The sequence below is a fragment of the Vicugna pacos genome, chromosome 6 (assembly GCF_048564905.1).
Source record: "Vicugna pacos chromosome 6, VicPac4, whole genome shotgun sequence".
In the NCBI taxonomy this organism is placed as follows: domain Eukaryota; kingdom Metazoa; phylum Chordata; class Mammalia; order Artiodactyla; family Camelidae; genus Vicugna; species Vicugna pacos.
This window is the reverse complement of record NC_132992.1, coordinates 3,249,247-3,272,783: the sequence shown is the minus strand read 5'-3', so window position 1 is coordinate 3,272,783 and position 23,537 is coordinate 3,249,247. Positions and strand designations below refer to the sequence as shown.

At 40.7% G+C, this 23,537-nt stretch overlaps 2 protein-coding genes and 5 non-coding genes across 8 annotated transcripts in view; 1 reads left to right on the top strand and 6 right to left on the bottom strand.

Annotated features, from left to right (window-relative positions):
• Positions 1–567: 567 nt before the first annotated feature.
• RPL4 (ribosomal protein L4) lies at positions 568–5,346 on the bottom strand. Its single transcript, XM_031679533.2, has 10 exons — positions 5,270–5,346; positions 3,714–3,885; positions 3,412–3,518; positions 3,005–3,143; positions 2,460–2,584; positions 2,080–2,209; positions 1,643–1,799; positions 1,303–1,386; positions 1,072–1,192; positions 568–978 (listed from the first exon to the last, which is right to left on the bottom strand). Exons 1-10 carry the CDS (start codon positions 5,270–5,272, stop codon positions 658–660), a joined length of 1,359 nt encoding a protein of 452 aa, XP_031535393.1. The 5' UTR covers positions 5,273–5,346; the 3' UTR covers positions 568–657.
• On the bottom strand, positions 1,944–2,014 carry LOC116281240 (small nucleolar RNA SNORD18). Its single transcript, XR_004190661.1, has one exon. It is a non-coding gene; the product is annotated as a small nucleolar RNA SNORD18 (small nucleolar RNA).
• On the bottom strand, positions 2,675–2,746 carry LOC116281239 (small nucleolar RNA SNORD18). Its single transcript, XR_004190660.1, has one exon. It is a non-coding gene; the product is annotated as a small nucleolar RNA SNORD18 (small nucleolar RNA).
• Positions 3,205–3,303, bottom strand: LOC116281242 (small nucleolar RNA SNORD16). Its single transcript, XR_004190663.1, has one exon. It is a non-coding gene; the product is annotated as a small nucleolar RNA SNORD16 (small nucleolar RNA).
• Positions 3,595–3,665, bottom strand: LOC116281241 (small nucleolar RNA SNORD18). Its single transcript, XR_004190662.1, has one exon. It is a non-coding gene; the product is annotated as a small nucleolar RNA SNORD18 (small nucleolar RNA).
• Positions 5,347–5,589: 243 nt separating the features above from the next.
• The window catches only part of ZWILCH (zwilch kinetochore protein), a 35,159-nt gene continuing 17,211 nt past the window's right edge, over positions 5,590–23,537 (top strand). The window contains exons 1-8 of one of the 2 annotated variants that reach the window (XM_015243876.3): positions 5,590–5,869; positions 8,906–8,957; positions 11,893–11,988; positions 14,897–15,015; positions 17,796–17,995; positions 18,503–18,573; positions 19,075–19,230; positions 20,542–20,613. In XM_015243876.3, the coding sequence (XP_015099362.1) occupies positions 5,739–5,869; positions 8,906–8,957; positions 11,893–11,988; positions 14,897–15,015; positions 17,796–17,995; positions 18,503–18,573; positions 19,075–19,230; positions 20,542–20,613 (897 nt within the window). In that variant the 5' untranslated portion in view covers positions 5,590–5,738. Of the gene's footprint in view, positions 5,870–8,905; positions 8,958–11,892; positions 11,989–14,895; positions 15,016–17,795; positions 17,996–18,502; positions 18,574–19,074; positions 19,231–20,541; positions 20,614–23,537 lie in introns of those variants that run through there. The other variant, XM_072962199.1, reaches the window with a different exon arrangement.
• TRNAT-AGU (transfer RNA threonine (anticodon AGU)) lies at positions 9,505–9,576 on the bottom strand. Its single transcript has one exon. It is a non-coding gene; the product is annotated as a tRNA-Thr (tRNA).

Sequence of the window (23,537 nt, the reverse complement as noted above, 5' to 3'; positions counted from 1 at the left end):
GGTAAAAACGTTTGGATACATTGTCTGCACAAGCATGCTTGGCCAACATATTCAGCCCCTACTGAAACACAAATGATTGTGGAAAAACACGGCACTTTTCACACCAAGGTTCCAGGTATTAAAGGGGGTGGAGCAAGCATTTATTTCCTCCATCAATTGTATTCTATCACATAAGGTTGTAACATTTCTGAGAGAACTCTCTCTTACTGCTGTACTTAAAAAAACATGTATTTTGATTCTGCCCTTTGTGATTACTGAATGGAAAATGGATGAAATTCCATACAGATTTGACAATTTTTTTTTCCACTTTGGGGAGAGAAGGCTAAATCCTAAGAGCTTCTCTATTTCTTTAACAAGTCTTCTAACCATCCGTTTCTCAAGGAACATTTTGTTACTTACAAAATGGATTTTATAGCTCCCAATTTATGGAGCATCCCTCATTAAACTTCACGCACTTAGTATATATCCAGTGCTCCACTTTACACTAGACTATAAAATGTAACTAAAAGGCTTGAATTAAAATGCCAGTGAAAAAATTCTAACCAAGATTTACACAACACATCCAAGTCATGTTTCTCACTACCACTTTGATCAGAACTTTATTCAAACTTAGCTGTCCAAAATAATTTGACCTCCACGGAATAAACAAATTTAAGTTTATGCAACAGCCTTCTTTTCTTCTGTGGTGGGCTTCTTTTCTGTAGGCTTCTTATCAGCTGCTGGCTTCTTGTCAGCTGCAGGCTTCTTGTCAGCTGCTGGCTTTTTGTCAGCTGCTGGCTTTTTGTCAGCCGCAGGCTTCTTGTCAGCTGCTGGCTTCTTGGTCGCTGCAGCCTTTTTTCCCACCACAGGCTTCTTCTGCTTTTTAACACCAACAACCTTCTTTCCTTTCTTTCCCACCACAGGCTTCTTGCCTGGAACCCCCTTCTCGTCTGATTTGGCTTGTAGTGCTGCTGCTGCTTTATCCATTCGGATCTTGTGCTGCAACAGATTAGGAAGATGTAAGAGTCAAATCTTTCTTAAAAAAAAAAAAAAACAACTCAACATTACAGGAAAACCCAAATTATAGCTTACATTCTTAGCCTGGCGAAGAATGGTGTTCCGTCGCATGGTCTTTGCATATGGGTTTAGCTTCAACATGATTCTCAGGTTTTTCAGTGGATTCTTCTTCAGGACTCTGCGATGAATCTTCTTGCTGTACAAAGGTAGATATATTAACAGTTTATTTACAATTACCCACATTCGTGAAATAACCAAATAACATGAGGCTGTGGAAGAGAATTACTGTAGGTATCACAACTTTACCGTGGTGCTCGGAGGGCTCTTTGGATCTCTGGGCTTTTCAAGATTCTGCTAAGGTCTGTATTGAGCATCTTGTGCATGGGGAGGCTAAAAGAAAAAAAATGTTGACAACAGAGGCTCAATTTCTATTTCTCATTAACTGATTAAAGAACATGAACCTCAAAGATGAAGCCCTTCAGAATTCAGCCAGAATTCCCACTCTACTATCACTTCTCAGAGTCTCTCATCATTTAGGCACATTGCATCTGCACACAAGGGGGAAACGACAGTATTTAGAAAACATACAAGCCAACTGTGAACAGCATCCACAGCATAAACACTTGTGGTCATGATCTACACTCACTTGTAGTTACTCTTCAGGGAGGCAGCTTTACGCCACGTGCCATACAGCTCATCTAACTTGCGGAAGGCACTTTCAGTCCAAATGCAGAAACGCCCCACATGCCCACCAGGAGCAAGTTTCAAAATGTTCAGCTTGCTTACATTAAGCAGAGTAATTCCTTTTAAAGGGAAAAGGAGAATTAGGAAGGCTGTATTTCAACAGAAGAAACACAAATCATCTTTACGGCTTACGTGTTATACAAGGCACCTGAGAGGTATTTTAAGCATGAATTTCAACCATTAACGGTGCACTCATTCAGCCAAGAATCAGAAGTTCCACAAAAATCATGTGTTTCAGAAACACGGACCATAAAGTGGAATCTCATCATAGTAAGAGCTGAGTAAGCTTGCATAGATAGCATGGGTCATTAAGAAACATATAAGAGGTGCAAGAATTACCAGGGATGTTTCTGAAGGCCTTGATGATACCATTGTCCTCATTGTAGATGATGCAGGGTCCCCTGCGCTGGATACGGCGCCGGTTTCTCATTTTGCCTTTGCCCGCTCTCATTCGCTGAGAGGCATAGACCTGACAAAGTAAGGTTTGGTACCTTGATTGAGATATGATCTCTAAAATAGATCTTCATATTAAAAAAAAACTTCATTCTACAGACGATGAAATCTGGAGGCACAAATGACTTGCCTAACACTAACACACAGCGATGAACGGCAGTCAGGATTCAAACACAGGTAACATGGTCGAGTCCTTGCTCTCATATCCACCAAGGTTCAGTCACACTATCCCTCCAGTAATCTTTTGGAAGGACCACAAAACCCACCTTTTTGATATCATTCCATGCCTTAAGTTTCTTCAGAAGTAAAACAGCCTCCTTGGTCTTCTTGTAGCTTTCAACTTTATCTTCAACCACCAAGGGAAGTTCAGGAACTTCCTCAATACGATGACCTGACAAAGTCAATTAACACTGACCTGGTTACCCTGAACCCCTTAAAAAATTGAATCTAACCCACAAAAGCAAAACAGTACACAATTTAACAAATCAGAATTTCCACAAATATCATGCGTTTCAGAAACACGGACCAATTAAGTGGAATCTCATCATTTTGACTGTTAAAGAGTAGGCAATATGACAAAAAGGGAAGTTTTCTAATACACCAAATCACTATTTTGAATTAGTTCCCCAGTTCCACAGTATTCACTAATGACTTGTTAAACTGAAGTTGTCATAACTTAGCTGAGGGAAATCCAGCTAGGCACCCTGGGATGAAGAGATTTCACACAGGCTATTACCACCAACAAAAAAGTTCAGGTGAAGGGAAAAAAGGGGTATTTTATATGACTCCTAGAATATAAAATATCACAAACCTTTAGACATGACCAGCGCTGGTAAGGCCGAGGCAGCCAGTGCAGAGCAGATGGCATATCGCTTCTGCGTTGTGTTGACTCTCCGGTGCCAACGTCGCCAAGTCTTGGTTGGTGCAAACATGCGCCCCCCACGACACATCTATTTTCCCAGTCAAGAATCACATTTCTCAAATTTTAAGAATTAAAAACAGGTTATGTCTTGCTCAGTAAGAATGTTCGTCAGTCTTCTGAACCAGCTTACTGACAGCAGGCAACTGTCGCTGAGAACAGAGTAAGACGCAAATTACGACATCATTGCAAGCAAAACCTAATGTAGAAACTGTTGTATTTAATTTGACAGAAAAATCTTCCTGATTTCTAATCTGTCTGGAGCAGTATTTAACCTTAACACAGCATTCAAAGGATACATTTCCAAAAGCACCCTGGCCAGAGCGGTGAGTCCCACCACCTCGAACCCTGGGGATTCGAGCTACAGCTCTGCCAGTACCCCAAGACTCAGCACTGGTTTGATGACCTGAAATTGGCAAGAAACACACAAGCTTTAGCTACCCAATCATACTCTTCTACGACGATGATGCATGGTAGCAAACAGCATCAGAACATCCAGGAAAATCATGTGGTTCAGAAACACGGACCAATGGAGTGGAATTTCATCACCGCTGTGAAGCAGCTCTTAAAACATCAACCCATGAAAGATCTTAATCCATACCTGCTAATTCACTGACAGCATAGGGCTGTCTGTTGTTTTTGCGCAAGTTGGTGTGAACAAAGTTCACAATATCTGGTCGAATGGGAGCCTTGAACACGGCAGGCAAAGTGACATTTTTGCCAGATGACTCCCCCTTTTCAGAGTACACTGATATCAGTGGGCGAGCACACGCCTGGGTAAAAGGAAGAAATGTTTGTTTACAAGCAATGTAAAGGCATGCTTCTCATGCACCAACAAAAGCGTTAAACATTGTTACATAGTTTGGTGAAGTAGATAACACTTTCATGAAAGACAAAGGCTAAGTTACCAACACTTAATGACAATACTTGAAGGACACTTAAAATTCTCAAGTTCTGTCACATTAATTTTTATTAGTATCAAAGAGAATGCTTCATCATTAAACTTTCAAATCAAGTCTTACAAAGCAAAACGACCAAAACCATACTGTACAGTTTGAAAACGCCGTTCAATGCCACATTCCAAACTTTCATCCCAAATGTCAGCAAATCTTTATCTACCACTGCTCTACTCCTCCAAACATTCATCCTTGCCCTCTTCATCCCATTCCAAACACACCTTCCAAAACTAACTAGTAAAAACACCAGCCATGTTAGATTTTGCTCAATCTTCTCCAAAGACTTACCTGAAAGTAAACTAAGGCCCAGAGGATGACTACACCACCTGCTTAATCTCACCTCCCATACTTTCTTGCAGATATTCAGACATACACTCAGGGCCAGCCCCCTCCTACCCCTAAGGTAACAAGTCGTCTACCTGATACTCTTCCTCACCTCCTTCAGGCCACCTTAAGGTTTCTCTTGATTACTCTGTTCGAAGCCCAATTACTGCCTCCTCTCCAATTCCCTAAGTCGACAGCACTTAACCACCACTGAACAGTTCATCTGTTTTGTCCAACTAAGGTACCACCCAAGCATCATAAAGAGTGTTTTTTGCCTATTTTGTTCACTGAACTCCCCAGGGAACACGGCACACATACAGATGTTATGTGTGGAAATGCAGTACATATACAACAACTGGTTTTTAAGGCAAGAAAACTAGAATGTCTTCAGAAACAATTCTTAAACTGAACATACAGTAATTAGGAACAAAAAGAAAATACAATTTTTTTCTTTGATGATACCTATTTAAGGTGAAAATACTCCTTACTAAACAGGGCACGAAGACATAAGGCCCCAAATTGACTCTTTCACCCAGATTCAGTCTTAGCCCCGATAATTTCCAAGTCTTCAGTGGAACCCATGCCTTCTAAGATGCAAGAGAAACTAGAATTCCAAAGGTCTCTCTGCGCCCGAGAACGACCTGAGGGTCCTCCGGGGTGGCTTCCAGGCGCACCCAGCGCCGGCTCGCACACGTTGCGTCTAAGATGGCTGCCATAGAGCCGCACTACCCAGGCCCCAGCCACAAACAGACGCCTCGGGTCCCCATCTCGTTTTTCCCGCTTCCTCTCCTAAAGATCCTTTGCCCCGAACCCCGAAGCCCATTCCTGCCGAGCCCCGATAGCACAGGAAAGCCAAGCGGAAAAGACTTCCACTCACCATGGCGGGGAGAGGAGAGAGCCACGCTCCTCTCAACCCGGCGGCTCCCACAGGAAAAGGAAGTGCGTAGCACTCCCACTGTATATGTAACCTTCAACTCGTCTCCCACCCTGCTCCGCCTCCGAACCAATCCAGAGAGACACAATATCTCTCTACCTCTACACAAAAATAAAAAATAGCGTAGTATCTCCTTATATGCGTCAAACTACTGTATCTATTGAGTTTCAAAGCCATAAAGAGCTCTTAGAGACGAGGGACTCCTTTTCGCGGAGTAATCCATAAGGGGGCGTGGCCAACTCTCGCGAGACGAAGTTTCTGTCCCCTCAACCAGTACAATTTATTTTAACTTTTTCACACAGGAGTGGAAAACTATTGGGACAGGAAAGGCCGTTGTGTGCGCTAGAGCAAAAATTTAACTTTTTCGACAAACGAGGCCTTTTGGGGGTAAAAGTAGTCCTGGCGGGGGGTTATGACCCCGGACGTCAGCATCCGGCGCGCAGTTCAGTTTGGCGGTTTCGGGTCTACAGTTAAACTAACCAAGGGCGTGATGTGGCCGCGAATGAACCGAGCTGCTGAGGAGTTCTACGCTCGTCTCCTGCAGTGAGTTTTAGCCTCTGCTTTGGGCTTGGTGTTAGGACACCACTTCTCCCTTGGGGTATCTCAATCCCCGCCCCGAGCCTCTTGTTGCAGCCTTGGGGATTCGCATTTTGTCAGTTTCTAACAGCGCGTTCTGTTGTAGACTAAGTCAGTTTTCTTGGTGTCTGGGAGCTGGGGGTAGACTGGGTACCTGCTCCACGGTGGAACTGGCCCTGTGGGGCTTGCTTGTAATCCCGTTTAGGAGAAAACAGACGTACGCTGTCACTCGAGGTGAAAGGTGACAAGTTTTCCAAGGGGCGCGTTATTCACTCAGATAATACGCTCAACTTGTGATATGTTAGAGGCACCTCCCAGGATGGAGAAAACTAGATGTTGACATGCTTCACCTTTTGAAAGCCGTCCTGGTGTGATTCGTATTGTTACAGTCTATTCAAGATAGTTATCACATGAGCAACAGTTATGATGATAACGTGTTGGTGTGTTGGCTCTTTAAGCCACTTTTGTTTCATTTTATTTTGTTCCTATAGTGAAGTACTAGTACCAAAGGGGATTCCACCCAGTTCTGCATTCACCGTAAAAATCTAATCCAGTAGTTCTCAAATTTGAGCGTGCGTCAGAATCACCTGGCAGATTACCAAAACACAGATTGCAGGTCCCACTTCAGGGTTTCTTATTTAGTAGGTCTGGGTGGGGCCAGAGAATTTGCCTTTCTGACAAATTCCAGGTGAAACAAATGATGCTGGCCTGACAGCACAGCTTGATAACCATTGCTGTAATCTAACCCCTTATTTTCTAAATGCCATACTGTTTCATTGTTTATTTTTATTGCTTTCTTTTCCTGCTTACAAATGTGGTTATGCTTGTCAATTTTTTTTCCAACATTATAGAAAGAGCACAAGCTTTTTTAAACTAACAGTGTCTTGGACAGCTTTCAGTATGACAGCCTATAGATCTGTCATTGGTTTTAACTGCTATATAATATTTCATTGTATGGCTATTTTGTGTTTATTTAACCAGTCCCTTGTTGATACAACTTTATTTAGACCTTTTATATTTCCCAATTGTTTTATAGGTGTTAGTCTTTCTCTCCACTTGTAAGCACCAAAAGTCTCTTCTCTTGAATCCCTCACAATGCCTGTGTAGCCACCTGCCTATTGGGAATTTGCAAATAAGACCTCAAAGTCAGTATGTGGAAAACCGAATTCATCTTTTCCTTGAAGCCTGACATTTTCCTGAATTCTGCCTCTGAGTTAGTTTCAAGTCCAAGACTGTGACTTCTTTTTTCCATCGTCCCCACCCCCACCAGATCTAGCCAGTCCCCAGGTGCCCTTGTTCTCCCTCCCTCCCTCCCGTTTTGTTCACCACCATCACTTCTTTGAAGTGCTACAAGTTATTCACAGCTATCTTCCTGGCCTCTGAGTTTCTTGCCTCCACATCAGAAGGTCAGAGAGATCTTTCCCATTTAAAATCTTGTAGTGAGCTCCTCTTGGCTTATAGGATAAAGTTCAAATCCTATAGCAAAATCTCTTCCTTTGCGCCACCGCAGCACCTCCACTCGCCTCTGTTGGGGCATTCATCACTCGATTTTGTAACCATTGGATTGCTAGTTGGACTGAGTCAAGACTATGAACCAGGAACCATGCATTTGTTTCCTATCTTGGACATCTAGGAAGAACTGCCGACTGAAGAAAGAAATACACTGAAAAGTTGAGTTATATTATTTAGGGACCTTAGTGAGGACCAAAGCCTGGGAATTGGCCTCTCAGATAGCTGTGAGGAACTGTTCCAAAGAGGTAAAGGAGGAGCCAGGATATATATATAAGAGTTTTTGCTGAAAACAAACAAAAATTTGAAAAACCCACCAAAAACCTGTGTAGTTGAACATCAAAGGTGTACTGCTAATCACAAAAACAGACGTCTCAGGTTAATGATTTTAGTGCTTTTCTGTTGATGGGAAGATGTAAGAGTCTGGGCTCATTGAACTTACTTTTTTGATAAGCACCTGAACTGTCTAGGGCCAGTGTCCTGTTTTTCTTCCTCCTGAATTCCCCTCAGGGTGCACTGGGCGGCTGCAGTGGCTGATGGCTTGATGGCGGGCAACACTCCGTTGTTTACCAGAATGACAGGCACCATTTTTTTGTCCAGAGTGTCTGCCTATAGTATACATACCCGAGAAATGACTGTTGAATGATTGATTGAATAACATCCCTCAGTTATGCGTCTACAAAAGATAAACATCTATAAGAATAAATCATAATCTTGTCCAAAATGGCTAAAGTGAATCAGTCTCAGCCCTAGCTTTTATTTCAGTGAGTCATAGAGTAGATGAAATAATATATGGTTTCCTGAAACTGTTCCGTTGGGTTCCTTTAGGACTCTTAAGTTTTCTCCTTCAGAGATCAGGCTGATGTGCATTTTGGTATGTGAATAGTTTATAGTTTACATGCTTTGGGATCAGCTTTCTTGAATAAAATGATAATTATTGAGTATCTTAGAGTTTTGTGCTTACATTTGAGACAGGAAATTGTATAACATTATTAAATTTACTGATTTTTTTGGCAACAGCTTATGAAAACAGGATCAATGCTTCCATTTCAGCTGTGGAAATCTAAGGCCTGGGACCCTTAAAAAACCTCTCTGTGGTTACACACTGATTCGGTGGCAGATCAGAATCCAGTCATTTTTACTTCCAAAAAGTCATGTAGTGAATTACATTTCCATAGTAACTGGTAGTGTGTTTTAAAAGATACAGGAGGCAGGCAGCCAAATTTCCTGCTGTCTCTTAGAAGCAATTGTACCCAGTTTGGGGCAGCCGTCTATTAATCTCTACCACATCTATTTTTTCTCTTCCCTTGATAACCTAGTACTCTTTTGCTGCCTTTTTCTCTCTTCCCAAGTATACTTTAGGGCTGCCATGAATACTTAGCATTTTGCTCTTCTCTCTGGTGTCATGCAGAGAGAAAGTGATAACTAACTCCAGAGTTTAAATGACAGAATACTGTAGCTTTATTTATTACCTGTGGTTCTTCTGCATTTCAGGGAATTTAACGAAGAAAAGAAAGGAATCTGTAAAGACCCATTTATCTATGAGGTACGAACAGTTTATTTGATTTTTTAACAACTCAGTCATCTGAAAATTGTGAGTGTTTACCAGCTGAGTTTATTGAAGTTAATTTACATACAGTAAATTTCACCCTTTTTGAGTAAAGTTCTTTGAGTTTTTACAAATGTATTCAGTCATATAACCACCCCTGTAACCCAGAACATTTCTATCGCCTCCAAAAATCTGATGTCCCTTTATAGTCAACCCTTCTTCCCTGCTCCCAGCCCCTGGCAACCACTAATCTGTTTTCTGTCTTCTGTTTCGCCTTTTCCAGAATGTCATATAAGTGAATCTATATAGTTTGTAGCCTTTGGGGTTTGACTTCTGTCAATGAGTATAATGCATTTGAAATTCAGCTATGTAGTTGTGTGTATGAGTAGTGCATCCCTTTTTATTGCTGAATAGTATTCCATTGTATGGATGTACCGCAGTTTGGTTATCCATTCACCAGTTGATGGACACTTGGATTGTTTCCAATTTTTAAAAAAAATTTTTATTTTATTTTTCAGGGGATAGGTAATTAGGTTTATTTCAATGAAGGTACTGGGGCTTGAACCCAGGACCTCGTGCATACTAAGCATGAGCTCTGCCACTGAGCCATACCCTCCCCCCTGGGTTGTTTCCAATTTTTGATAGTTATGAATAAAGCTGCTATAAACATTCATGGATTTATTAAGCATCTGATATATGCCAAGTGTTCTGTAGGTAAGATCCCCATAGAACTTAATCCCTTAAAACAATTAGCACGCTAAAATAATTATATTCTAAAAGACAAGCTGAGGAGAAATGGTCTTATATGATAAGGGCTAATATCCATAAAAATAAAATATATAAAAAGCTGTTAAAAATCAATGAAGAAGAAAGACAGTCATAACAGAATAGGCAAAGGATACAAACAAGTAATCGCGAAAGAAAAATACAAATATTGCTGATCCTTGAATAATGTGGGGGTTAGGGGTGCTGACCCTCCACAGTCAAAAATCTGCACATAACTTACAGTTGGTTCTCCCTTGTGTGCTTCCTTCGTACCCAAGGTTCTACAGCCGTGGATTCAACCAACTGTGGATTGTGTAGTACTATAGTGTTTACTGCTGAAAAGAGTTTGCGTGTAAGTGGACCCACACAGTTCACACCCTTGTTCAAGGGCCAACTGTAGAGTTATGTCTATCTGAATTCTCACTAGCCAAACTCAGGAATCAGATGTCTCCAGGGAAAGTATTAGCCCCACCCTGCCTGAATTAGTACAGCTTGATGCCTTTACTAGTCTCCTAGGGCTGCTATCACAAAACACCACGAATTGGTTTTCCTAAAACATCGGAAATATATTCTCTCACCGTTCTGGAGACAAGGAGTCTGAGATCAAGGTGGCAGCAGGGCCATGCTCCCGCTGAAACTCTAAGAAAGGATCCTTCCTTTTCTCCTCCTTGCTTCTATTGATTTCCAGCAGTCTTTGCTATTTCCTGGCTTCCAGAAACACCTGCCTCTGTCAGCACAGGGCATTCTTCCTGGGTGTCTATGTGTCTAAACCTCTTACTCCTTAGAAGTGCACCACTCACTGGGTTTAGCACCCGCTTCCCCGATCCAAGTTAATCCTCAACTTACTACGCGTACAAAGACCTTGTTTCCAAATACAGTCACATTCAGGGGAACCAGGGGTTAGGACTTCAGCTTATCATTTGGGGGGACATAATGCAACCCACAGTGGTACTAAGATTAGATTAACAGCCTTCTTTGCTCTCTGAACTTGGTATCTAAATGCTTGAAGTGGGGAGAAAAATAGGTCAATGGTAGAGGGCATGTTTAGCATGCACGAGGTCCTGGGTTTAATCCCTAATACCTCTGTTAAAAAAATACTTCAATACCCAAACTGAGAAGTTAAAGAGATTCAAATAATGAGAGAGATTTGTCAATAATAAGCATATTAGGGACTGTTCACCCTCATTAGTGATCAAATAAAAGAAAATTAAAACAATAACAAGATACTATCTTTTGTTGAGATGGTAAAAATAAGCAGTGAAGATAGTGTGTTGATATGAGTGATGGGGATGCAAATATGTGGTTATGACATATTTGAAAGGCAACTTGACAATGTCAATGTGATGTTTAGATATTCATCTTAAATAATTCAAGGATGTCCATTATCGATTGTTTATTACAGCACATAACTTGAAACTATGCAAGTGTTGAATAATATGGAATTAATTATACAATGATAGAGCCAGGATACTAGACAGCTTAAGAACATTTAATGGCATGGAAAGAAGTCATGATATGAAATTATTAGAACATTGTATTTTTTATTAAAGAAAATCCTATCGAGTTATCGAAATAATAGATACATTTCTATTTAAATAGATTTATTTGTATGTCTGGAAAAAGATCAGCCAAAACATACACCAAAAAGTCTTAATAGCAGTAGTGACTGCTCTGGCTAGTAGAATTATAGATGTGTTTCTAAAAATCTCTTTTAGCTGTTTTCAAACTTTTCTGCAGCAAATGTGTTTTGCAATCAGAATGAAGAAATATGCAGTTCCTATAAACTGATCAAGTTCTAAATTCCGTGGTACAGTCAGAAAAAGGGATAATATTTAGTGAAGTGCTAATTTTGTGGTACCCAACAGTAAATCCAATATGATTAGGAGAAGAGGATGTCAGTGAGATCTTAATCAAAAGAAGGGCTGACAAGACAGAGTGCACCGTAGGTGGGCCTTGAGGCATGTAGATAAGATACAAGAGCTAGCTTTTTCTCAACATGAAAAACATGGGCAGAGAATAAATGAAAATCTTACTTGCAAAACATGATGTCTTGTTCAGGTTCTCTTTTCCAGTTACTTGCATAGAACTGATCTTTATATATTTAACTATTTATACATACCTATGTGTTTTTCTATAACATTGCTTGACTTTAATCTGCTTTTGATAGGTTGATGTCCAAGTGCAGTTGATCAGCAAAGGGCAACCAAACCCTTTGAAAGATATTCTAAATGAAAATGACAGAGTGTTCATCGTGGAAAAAGTGGTAAGTAGTGCTTGGTTGGGCTTTGTGGTTAATTCTTAATTGTGATTTCTTTTAAATTGATGTTTAGTCAGTTTGCAATGCTGTGTCAATTTCTGCTGTACAGCATAATAGTTCAGTCATATATATACGTACATATATTCATTTTCATGTTCTTTTTCATTTCAGTTTACCACAAGATGTTGAATATAGTGCCCTGTGCTATATACAGTGGTAGTGGTTAATTCTTAATAGCCACATTTTGTTTCTTGGGGATAATCTCAAGTGTACACGTTTTCTGATCAATGCATTAGTAATAGTATGTTCTGATTCCTTTAGTAATAAGTACAGTGCCATCCAATAGAGATATAATGTGAACCATATATAAAAACCATGATTAAAATTTTCCTAGTAGCCTCATTAAAAAAAAAAAGAAATGTAATTAATTTTCATACAATAAAATTGACTTCTTACTTTTGCTGTACATTTCTATGAATTTTAACACATATGTAGAATCTGGTAATCACCACCATAATCAGGACACAAAAAGGTCCCATCACCCCAAAAAACTCCCTGTCCTATCCCTTTAAAGTCAGGCCCTCTTCTCCCCAACTGTAGTTTTGTCTTTTTAAGAATGTCATGAACGGAATCATACAAAAGTGTAACCTTTTGAGTCTGGTTTCTTCCACTCAGTGTAATAATGCCTTTGAGATTCACTCAGGTTGTATGTGTTTTAGTGGTTCATTTCTTTTCATTGCTGAGTAGCGTTCTGTGATATGGGTGTACCAGCGTTTATTTACCCTTTCATCCTTTGTAGGACATTTGGGTTGTTTTCAGTCTTCAGTGGTCATGAATAGAGCTGCTGTAATCATTTCTGTGCAGAAATTTTTATGAGCACAAGTTTTCTTAACAGTAAATACCTAAGAGTGTGATTGTTGGGTCTGAAATTATGTTTAATAGTGCTTTTTATTTAATCTAAGATATATAGTGTTATCATTTCCCTACTTAATTAGTATAAAAATCATTAATGAGATATTTTAAGTTCTTTTTTTCATACTACATCTTCAAAATCTGTGTGTGTATTTTGCACACAGATCTCAATTTGATCTGGCCACATTTCAGGTGCTCAGAAGCCACATGTGTCTGGTGGGTGGGTGAAAAACTCAGTTTACTGTGTTGAACAGCCCAGCATGAACAGCTATGACTCATGAATTTCTACTTTAATTTTTGCTTGTGAAATGTAACAGGAGGGACCGTCTTATTTTTTACATCACTTTATATTTATAACCCTCAACCTTTGTGTTTTAAATATGGGAACTGTTTTAGCAGAGCAGTAACTGATTTTTACTGAGTGCTGATAATGCTGTCATATTACACAGTTGCTTGGGGCCAAGACTCATTCTTTGGGTACATTGGTTCCCCAAGTAGTTAGGAACAGGATTTAATAGGGGAGGGTAGATATTCCTTTAGAAGGAACACCTCTGTCTGCTTTAGGACCTGCATTCTGTATGGACAAGCATTGTGATGAATGAACAGGGAGTTCTTTGTTTCAAATACACATGGAAATGCCTGTCTGAGGAGGGGACCGACTTTATTTGTCTTTTATATTAATGATGCTTATCTATGCTGGACAGATGCTTGGAAAATAATTATAGGCAAATTATGTGGTAGAATTTAGACTTCTGTTATGGGGAGAAGAGAAAGTGTAGAGCAAAAGCTGAAGAAATTAAGATGATCAGGTGAAGATGAGTTATCTAGGTGAGGGTAAAGATGAGCAGAGGGGATTGGTGGAAATCGGGATACTAGTGAGAATGCAGCTTGGAGTCGTGAGGAGTTACCAGGACTCACTGAGGCCCTGGCATTTTGTTTTTAATTTTTTTGTTGTTGAGGGGGGAGGTAATTAGGTTTATTTGTTTATTTTTAGAGGAGGTCCTGGGGATTGAACCCGGGACCTCGTGCATGCTGAGCATGCGCTCTACCACTTGAGCTATACCCTCCCCCGCCCCCCAAGGCCCTGGCATCTTGGGATGGGGAACAATTAAAATGGCCTTTATTTCGCAAAGATCAGTAGAGCTTAAAGCGTGAGTTTCAGGTAGATGGATATTGAAAAGTAGACTGGAAGGAAAAATGACATTTCTTGGATACTTCAGTTCTAGGAACTATTTGGAAATCCAGGCCTGGAAGAAGGAATTCAAACTTGAAGAAACATCTGGGGCTGATTCCTATTATGTGTTTACTACTCGAAGAGCTTAATGGATAGGGACTTGAGTTTTGAAGTCAGACTTCCTAGATTCAAATGTTGGCTTTGCCACTAAGCAGCTGTATTATTCTAGTTACTTAACCATCCACTAGCTCGGTTTTCCCATCTGTAAATAATAATAATATCTATCTCAGGGTTTCTATGAAGAAGAAAAAGAAAGCTTAGAACAGTAGCTGGTAAACAGTAATGCTCAGGAAATGTTAATTTGTGTAATTGTTGTTATTGGCAGAGCGCAGCTGTTTAACTGCTTGAACACATGACTGTTGAAACAAAAATGAGAGCTGATAGCCCTAAGAGCAGTAGACTTAAGGAGTCAGGGCTGTGGACCTTCCAGTTTTGGGGAGTGACAAAATCAGGGAGTCTCCCGTGGGTTTCCCTTGGTGTTTTGTCTTCAGCTCATCGTTTTGTACGTGATGGAGCTTTTTCTTTTCTAATGGCATCAGGTGCTTCCTTTATCAGTAGCAACTTAGATCAATATCTTTTCATAGGACAGTGGAAATGCTTCTGATGGCAAGATCTGTTGGTACCAAACTGGTTTGTAGCTGTGATTCTTGCCGTAACCCAGTCATTTGTGCTCATGGGTTTAGAAATTGGTATGTTATGTTCTAGCGTAGTAAAGAGTTGACTGTTAAGTGTCCTTTTACCTCATTAAATAATTAAACATGTTTAAAGCCTTTAGAAAAGGAAGAAGCAAGTCATGCTGAAGAACTACAGTCTGAAGAAACTGCTATTTCTGATTTCTCTACTGGTGAAAATGTAGGACCACTTGCTTTACCAGTTGGGAGAGCCAGGTAAGTTTTTTCTTAGTGTAGGGGTGGAAGGTAGTGTTTAAATTGAAGTGTTCTTCTTACAAATGTTGGGAAAGAAATACATGTCTGGCCCAGGTCCCTCCCTCCCTTCTTTCCCCTCCTTGTAGATGTGTACCCGTTGCTGTAAGGATAGCTCTATGTGGATGTCTGATAGGTGTCCAGCATGACTAAGATGACAGGTCTTCCCTCTCTCCATCCCCCTATGCTGTTTCCTGTTGTTGCTTTGTAATTGTCCTCTTTATTTCTAATCTGGTTCCTCCCCAGCCTTTTTTCCTCACTGCTGCCAGAGTGATCATAATAAAATGAAAACCTGATTGTGTTGCTTTTCTGCTTAAAAATCCTTCAGTGGTTCTTTTGCCTCATGATAAAAATCCACATTCCTCACGAGTGACGTCTTATGAGGAACCTTCAACATCGAGTCCGGTGGTCCTCTATCAGGGGTGCCATACCCAGTGGGCATTTGGAAATATACAAGGGTACTTTTTGATTGTCACAGTGACTGAGGGGAGCTATTGGCCTAGGGGCCATGGATGGTAAGGGTCCTGCAGTGCGTGGGGCTCTCCTGTCCAACGAGGAGTTACCCAACCCAGATGCTGGCAGCCCCCCCCCCCCCGTGAGAAGCCCTTCTGTTTCTGTGTGCTTTGCCAGCTTCACTTCCTGCCCCGCCCCCGGCCCAGCCGTGTGACTTTCCCTCTGCCCAGACCCCTCAACTCCAAAACCAAAAAAATCTTTGCCATCAAGGAATTCCGGAGGATCTGGTCATGTATACAGTAACATTAGAGAATAATGACTATAATAACAGTGTTCAGAAAGTGACTTCCTTCATGGTGGATTTTTTATTGTTTTGCTGAGTAGAAATGCTTTGTAATTAATCAGTCTTTTCTCTCAAGTCTTCTTGATTTTAAGTCATGTTTGGCGTCCCCTGCACCCCCCCTTTTTTTTTCTTTTCTTGCCCACAACTCGAACATTATTTATTTGTATTGTTTTTCTCCAGCCTGTGTTTGGATTTATCCATCGGCTTATCATTTCTTTGCTCTCCATTTCTTCTTGCATTTCAGACCTTCCTTCTGGGATTATTGTGTTTCTTTTTTGAAGTTCAGTCCCTTAGAAATGCCTTTCCTGAACATCTGTTGGTAATAAATTTAGTTTTCATCTCTTTGGGGAAAAAAAATTTGAAGCCATTTTTTGGGGTAACTTTTAATTTTGATACACTTTCAAATTCACAGGAAAGTTAATAGTACAGGAACTTCTGTGGACCCTCAACCAGAGTCAACAGTTACTTACATTTTGCTGTCTTTGCCATGTCATTCTCTCTCTTATTTCTCCTCCTGTCCCTCTCCCACCCCATCTGTGTACATACCCATACCTCACACGCACATATTTTAAATGAAATATTGACAATAGGTTGGAACATCATGCTCCTTCACCCCTAAGTGTGTATTTCACTGTGTATTTCCTAAGGACAAGTACGTTCTCCTACATAACAGAACAGACACCAAGATAGGAAATTTAATAGTGTGACAATACTACTATCTAATTCATAGGTTGTTTTCAAATTTCCATCTTATCATATGCTTACTGGCTTCCACTTTCTCCCACCCCCCAGCTTTACTGAGATATAATTGACATATGCTACTTAACTGTTTTTCCTTAATCTCTCAGCCTACATCCACTCCCACTGACCCTCTGTCCCTGCCATATTGAACTCCCTGCTTGGTGTGGTTACAGTCCTGTCACACTCTGTCTTTCTTGATCTGCCTGGTGCACCTTTCTCCCACTTCTCCACTGGGTGAGATATTTATGGTTTTTGCCACTGAATTTCCATATTTTTGTTTCTGGGATACTGTGATATTGTGGTTTATAATAAGAAACGTAGTTTGGTTTTCGTCCTGGCACCTAGTTCCTAAAACGTTTGGATTTTCCTAAGTTTTGAGAACAATAGAGGTGTCTTTTGTTATGTTAATGAGGTAACTTTTGGACTGCCCCCAGGTAACCTAAAATTGGGGGCTGGTTGCCAGGGGAACCAACCATGTGACTAGAGGGTTAGAACTTTCAGTCTCACCCCACCATCTAGGGACCAAAGAGGGCCTGGAGGTTGAGCCCAGTCACCAAAGGCAGATGATTTAATCAGTCGTGACTGTAATGAAATCTCCATGAAAACCCAAAAGAAGAGGGTTTGGAGAGCTTCTGAGTGGTGAACACAGGGAGATGCAGGGAGAGTGGCTTGCTAGGAGAGGGCGTGGAAACTCTGTGCCCTGTCCCCATACCTTGCCCTGTGCATGCCTTCCACCTGTCTGTTCCTAAGTGATGTCCTTCTGTAATAAACTGGTAATCTATCAAAATGCTTCTGAGTTCTGTGAGCCACTCTAGCAAATTAATTGAACCGAAGGAGGGGTTGTTGGAACCTTTCATCGATAGCTGGTCAGTCAGTAGCACAGGTGACAGTCTGGACTCAGAACTGGCATGTGAAGTGGGAGGATGGGGGTCAGCCTTGTAGGAGTGAGTGTCTAACCTGGAGGAGTTGATGTCTGCTTTGGGTAAACAGTTCAGAATTGAGCTGAACTGTAGGATACCCAGCTGGTGTCAGAGAATTGCTTGGTGTACGGAAAAACCCTACACTTTGGAACAGGGTGTAGAATCTTAGTTGGCGATCAGAAGTAGGATCAAAGTCAGAATCGAAGGTAACTCTTCATGGAAAAGAAAACTCTTGACTGGTCGACAATCTCTGCTTACGATTTATTCTTCCTACTCTTGTTCCCAAGACAGTTAATTGGACTTTATACCATGGCGCACAATCCTAATATGACCCATTTGAAGATGAATCCGCCAGTCACTGCCCTTCCTCCCCTTTGGATAAGATGTGACAGTTCAGATCCTGAAGGTACCTGTTGGCTGGGAGCTGAGCTTCTCACAACCAATAACAGCGTTACAGGAGTTGTCTTGTATGTGGTCAGCTGTAAAGGTGAGAGCTCACTCTTTTATGAGTGTGTGTATTTATTTATTTGTGATTTTTACTGAAACTCGTTATTAAGAGAGAAGTGCACAACAGAATTTACGTTAGCCACCATGAATCTACTCTAGTGTGTAACTTGCAGCATGTAGGAGATATTCCAGAAACAGATCTCCAAACGTCAGAACAGGAGTTTATGGCTGTTTTGTTTGGGTTTCATCTCATCTATGTGTGGATATTTTTGGGGAATTTTCACTGAAGGATAAAAAAGTTGAATATAATGGCTATATAATCCTAATCTCATTGTAAACATTTAATTGCACTTTTGGTAGTAGCATTGGCCTTTGTTCCACTTTCGTTCTTTTAAAAACATTTCCTTCATCTGTGATTTAAAATTTGATTTCAACAATTATTAGTGTTGTGGTACCCTCAGAATTTGAGGGATCATAATTTTTTAGCTCTAATGATGTGATTTTGAATTGTACCTCTAAAGTTTTTTCTTTCATTCATGTCCTGTAGCTGATAAAAATTATTCTGTCAATCTTGAAGACCTAAAAAATTCACACAAGAAAAGACATCACTTGTCTACTGTAAGTGTTTCTCTTCTATTCTTGTTTTCATCAAACTATTATCAATCTACCTTCCCAGTTCAAAGGTTTTTCACTCTTAGTATGACTAGAGTTTTCCTGTAGTATCAAAATGTATTTATTGTTATATCAACTAATGACTAAAAATATATCCCTCACCTTTTAGCTTATCTTTGTGATGAAAAAGAATTGTCTTATTTTTCCATTTGAGATAAAAGCATGGCACTTTTTCTTCTTGTGGGAAAAGAATCAAAGTAGCCTTTTTAACAAAATACCGTTTATTTTATTTTTTCTTAATTTCATTTTTTTCAGGGGGAGGTAGTTAGGTTTCCTTATTCATTTATTTTTAGAGGAGGTACTGGGGACTGAACCCAGGACCTCGTGCATGCTAAGCATGTGCCCTGCCGCTTGAGCCATACCCTGCGCCCCTCAAAGTAGTTTTGATAATGCGCCTCTGGCCCTGGGGGGGCATAGCTGATGGTCTCCTGGATGTCCTCTTTGCAGGTGACAGCCAGGGGCTTTGCACAGTATGAGCTCTTCAAGTCCACTGCCTTGGATGACACAGTTGCCACATCCCAAACTACCATCACGTTGGACATTTCCTGGAGTCCTGTGGACGAGATTCTCCAGATTCCTCCACTTTCTTCAACGGCAGCTCTGGTAGGACGAACCCTATTTTCTGTTGCGTTTACTCAGGCTGGGTTGACTTTTAACTTGCCTGTTGCTGGTGCCATACGCTCCCAGCCCCGCCCCCGTCCCCTCCCCGTCCCCGCCCCCACTGGACAGCCCCGAAACACTCAGCTTGCCCCTAGTCTCACCAGCGCAGCCAGCGGAGGTTTTGCCAGCGTGATCTGATCTATCAGCTCTCCACCGTACTACAATTATGTCACAAGAGTTTTCCAGTGATTAATAAAGTCTTTCGAGTGGGGTCTCAAATGGACTCATCAGAGTGACTTAGAGTCTTCTGCTGTTGAGTGCAAATATGGGAAACACATCAGGGATCGTTACCCTTTTAAGCCCTTTCACCCTATATTTACATTTCTAGGATCTGCCTTAAGAAATTAATCAGAATTAGTAACAAAAATAAATGTACAAAGATATTCAATGCAGTGATAGGGCTGTGTTTCCAAAATATTAAAAAACAAAACAAAACTGAATGTCGAATAGGGAAATGATTAAAATAAATTTCCATGATGAATAGTATATATTTTAAAAAAACATGATTTAAAGTATCTTTAATAAATACAGAAATAAATAAAGCATCTTTAATAATGAGAAGAAATGCTTATTATGCAAAAAAAAAAAAAAAACCTCCAAAAGTACAAAATTGTATGTTCAGTAGGATCTCAACTATGGTTTTTAAAAATGTGTACACAAAGGCCTGGATAGTGTTAGAAGTGGTTCCCTCAGGCCTTATGGATAATAATATTCTTAGTACTTTTCTTTTCCTGCAGTAGGAATTTGCATACAACAACATTTCCTATTTTCTTTTCTTTCATTCCCCTACCCGCCCCTCCCCCCCTTTTTTTAAGGTTTTAGGTTTGTAAAACTTTGACCCCTGGCTAAGACGGCTCACCGTTGCCTTAGTTAGAAGTCTATGAGCCAGTATTTTGGGGGGCGGGTATTTGTGGTGTGGAGTAATGCCAAGTTTGTCACTGGGTCTTGAGACGTATTTATTTGTATTTCTACTCCTTGTCCTCTTGGAAATTCAGTGGGGCAGAGCAGGAGGGCGTGTGTTCCATGTAGTTACAGCTGTGGTATAGAGAGTGGGGTGTGGTGGCCTGAATTTGGGATACTGTATTGGGATGGGCAGGGTCTGTGGCATCTCTGGGTAAAGTGTTCTACTTTTTCAATTCAGAGCTTTATGAAATATATTTTTAAATATATGGGTAGTTTGAGATGCAAGTAACTGTGACCCTTATGCAGAGAAGGTGGGATTACCAGTGAAAACTGACTTTGGGAACTTTTTAGAACATCAAGGTGGAATCTGGAGAGCCCAGAGGTCCTCTGAATCATCTTCACAGAGAACTGAAATTCCTCCTTGTGAGTATCCTTCCGGAATCTGTTACGTGCATTAAATTCCATGTTTTCATGAAACTGTGGGCTAGTATCATTGTTATTTAGTTTTGTGTTCTTCAAAATTTGTTCCAGATGTTATGTTCTTGACAATTTGTGCAGTTTGATTTTATTTACTATGTGGTAGCTGTCCTTGCAATTAAAGGGAGCATTCGTTAGCTAGTTAGTAGTTAATAGTTAACAGTTCTTTCGCCTTTTGTACTGAAGCATTTGGGTTTTATTCAAATGATGGAGTCCCCTCTTTCCAGGTGAGTCAGCTGCCAATTTATCCCAAATACGTATATAATCAGCTTGTTAATAAATGGGATTTTGACTGATGCTAAAGATTAATGAGCATGGGTTTCAAGAATTTTATATTTCAGTCATGTTAGCTCTACTCTACAAATAGAATCTCATAGTGAGTAGGGGAGCCCGTTTTAATGCAGTAGAAATTCCAGATGTCTTAGGTTGACGTACAAAGCCAGTTATAGCCAGTCCCTACCCTGCTTCGTTCTTTTTTTTTTCTTTAAATAGCTCTATTGAAATATAAAGTACATCCCATAAAATTCACTTATTTTAAGTGTACAGGTCAGTGGTTTTTAGTGTACTTACAAAGTTGTACAACCATGATCATATTTAATTTTAGAGCATTTTCATCACCCCAAAAAGAAACCCCATTAGCAGTTACCTCCCGCCCCTGACAGCCCCTGGCAGCACTAATCTACCCTCTGTGATACTTTGTTCCTTTTTATTAGCGAATAACATTCCAGGGTATTGATATGATGCATTTTGGTTATCCATTCACCAGTTGATGGACATTTCAGTTGTTTCTAGTTTTTGGCTTTTTACGAACAATGCTGCCATGCATAGTCACGTAATAAGTTTTTATGTGATATGTTTACATATCTCTTGGGTGGAGTTGCTGGGTCATATGGTAACTCAACGTTTAACCTGTAGAGGAACTGCCAAGCAGTACCTTTTCCAAAGTGGCTGCAACATTTTACGTTCCCACCAGCCGCCTACGAGGGCTCCAGTTTCTCCATATCCTTGCCGATCCTTGGTACTGTCTTTTCTGTTGTTCTTATGGCCATCCTAGTGGGGATGATGTGGTACCTCATTACGGTTTTGATGTGCATTTTCCTGATGGTTCATGACATTGCCCATCTTTTCATATTCTTATCAGCTCCTACTTATCTTACTTATTATTTATTTCTTTGCACTTAATCTCGCGCCCTGCTTTGCCATGTTGTGCTCTCTGCTTGTGTAGCTCCAGTCCCTCACACTGTCACCTTCTGATGTGTGTGTGTGTGCCTTGATCTGCCTAGTGTGCCCTTCTGCTGTCTCTTTGCTGGGTTGGCATCTGTGACATCTTCTCCGCTTCCATCAAATTATTTCCCACTTGAGTAGAGAACTCTTCCCTCAAATTCAGTGTGTCCAAAATGAAACTTGAAATCCTCTCCAGACTAAATCCCTTTAAAAAGACCCCCATTTCTTTCTGTGATTTCACCATTCCTTCAATTTCCCAGGCTAGAAACCTTCTATTTTACTTCAGTAAGGACAGCCTCTGCCACCACCACTAACTACCCCAGCTAGGAGCTGCCACTCTGCTGTGCGCCCAGCATGTGGTGCTAGACAGTTCGGTGCTTTTGCCTAAGCTATCAGCAGTGGGTAAGTGGAAGAGCTGGTTTCAAACTCATTCACATACATGTCTGTCTGTCTGACTTGAAAGTCCATGCTTTGCTATAACCTCCCTTATATAAAGTCATACTCTTAGCTGTGCACGTGGCCATAGTCTCTCCAAGTTCAATCCCCTGCATTTTTTTAAATGGGTAGGATGTTTCCTTTTGTCTTATTCCTCATATATTTCTGTCTGTCTGTCTCTATTTCTCTTTCTCTCTCTGCTTCTCAAATACACTGTTTTTGTTTTTTCTTTTGAGGTTTTCCTACCTGTGCCCGTCTTAGTTAACACCCTTACCAACTCCCTCCTGGACCACACTAATGATCCTTCATTATTTCTCAACAGGGACTCACATTCAGCATCTTGGGCAGAATCATCCCTTGTGCTTTGAGACCATTGTACGCACTGCAAGATGTTTAGCATCCTTAGCTCCCACCCATCTAAATGCCTGAAGTGCGCCTGTACACACAGTCCTTGTGGCACCAAAAATTATCTTCACATTTTCCCAAAGACCCCCCTGTGGAGAGGAGGATGATCTCACTTCTTTTGAGAAATGTTGTACTTTCTCTTTTCCTTAGAATCTATCCGGGTATTTCTGACAGAGGAATTCTTAGCTGCTTGATCATGTCATTTTCCTGCCAAAAACCAACAATGGCTGTTGTCTTCCATGTGAAATAACAAAATCTTTTTAAGTTTTAAGATCACTTAATCTTAGGGGTTCCTGTCCAACCCCTATTCCTTGTAATCTTATTTATTTATTTTTTTGTAAGTTGGATCCGTGTCGTCCCGTTTCCCACTGTTGCCTGCATGTCTTCCTCAGCCTGTTGGAATCATCCCACCCTCTTCATCTTACTCCCTACTCTTTCTCTGCTCTGTAGCCAGTGGTCCCCACATTTGAGTTGAGCTGGTGAGCTGACGTTTCACATTGTTCCTCTGGCTCTTTCGGCCTGTCTTGACCTCTTTCCTTACTTCAGTTTAGATATTATACATATAGGCATACACATACATGTTACTTTCACATTAACTTCCATTCAGTCTGACATTTGTCATTGCCCAGGTATTTCATCTGTATTATCAGTCCTTAACCAAAATTAGGAGCATCTTCAAGGCAGGCTCATTGCTCTTGTATCCTCGGTAGCACCTGTGCGCACGTAATGAGAGTTCCCAACACCATCCTTGGCATCAGACTGCTGGGTATGTGTCCTGGCACAGTTACTGTGTGACCTTCAGCAAG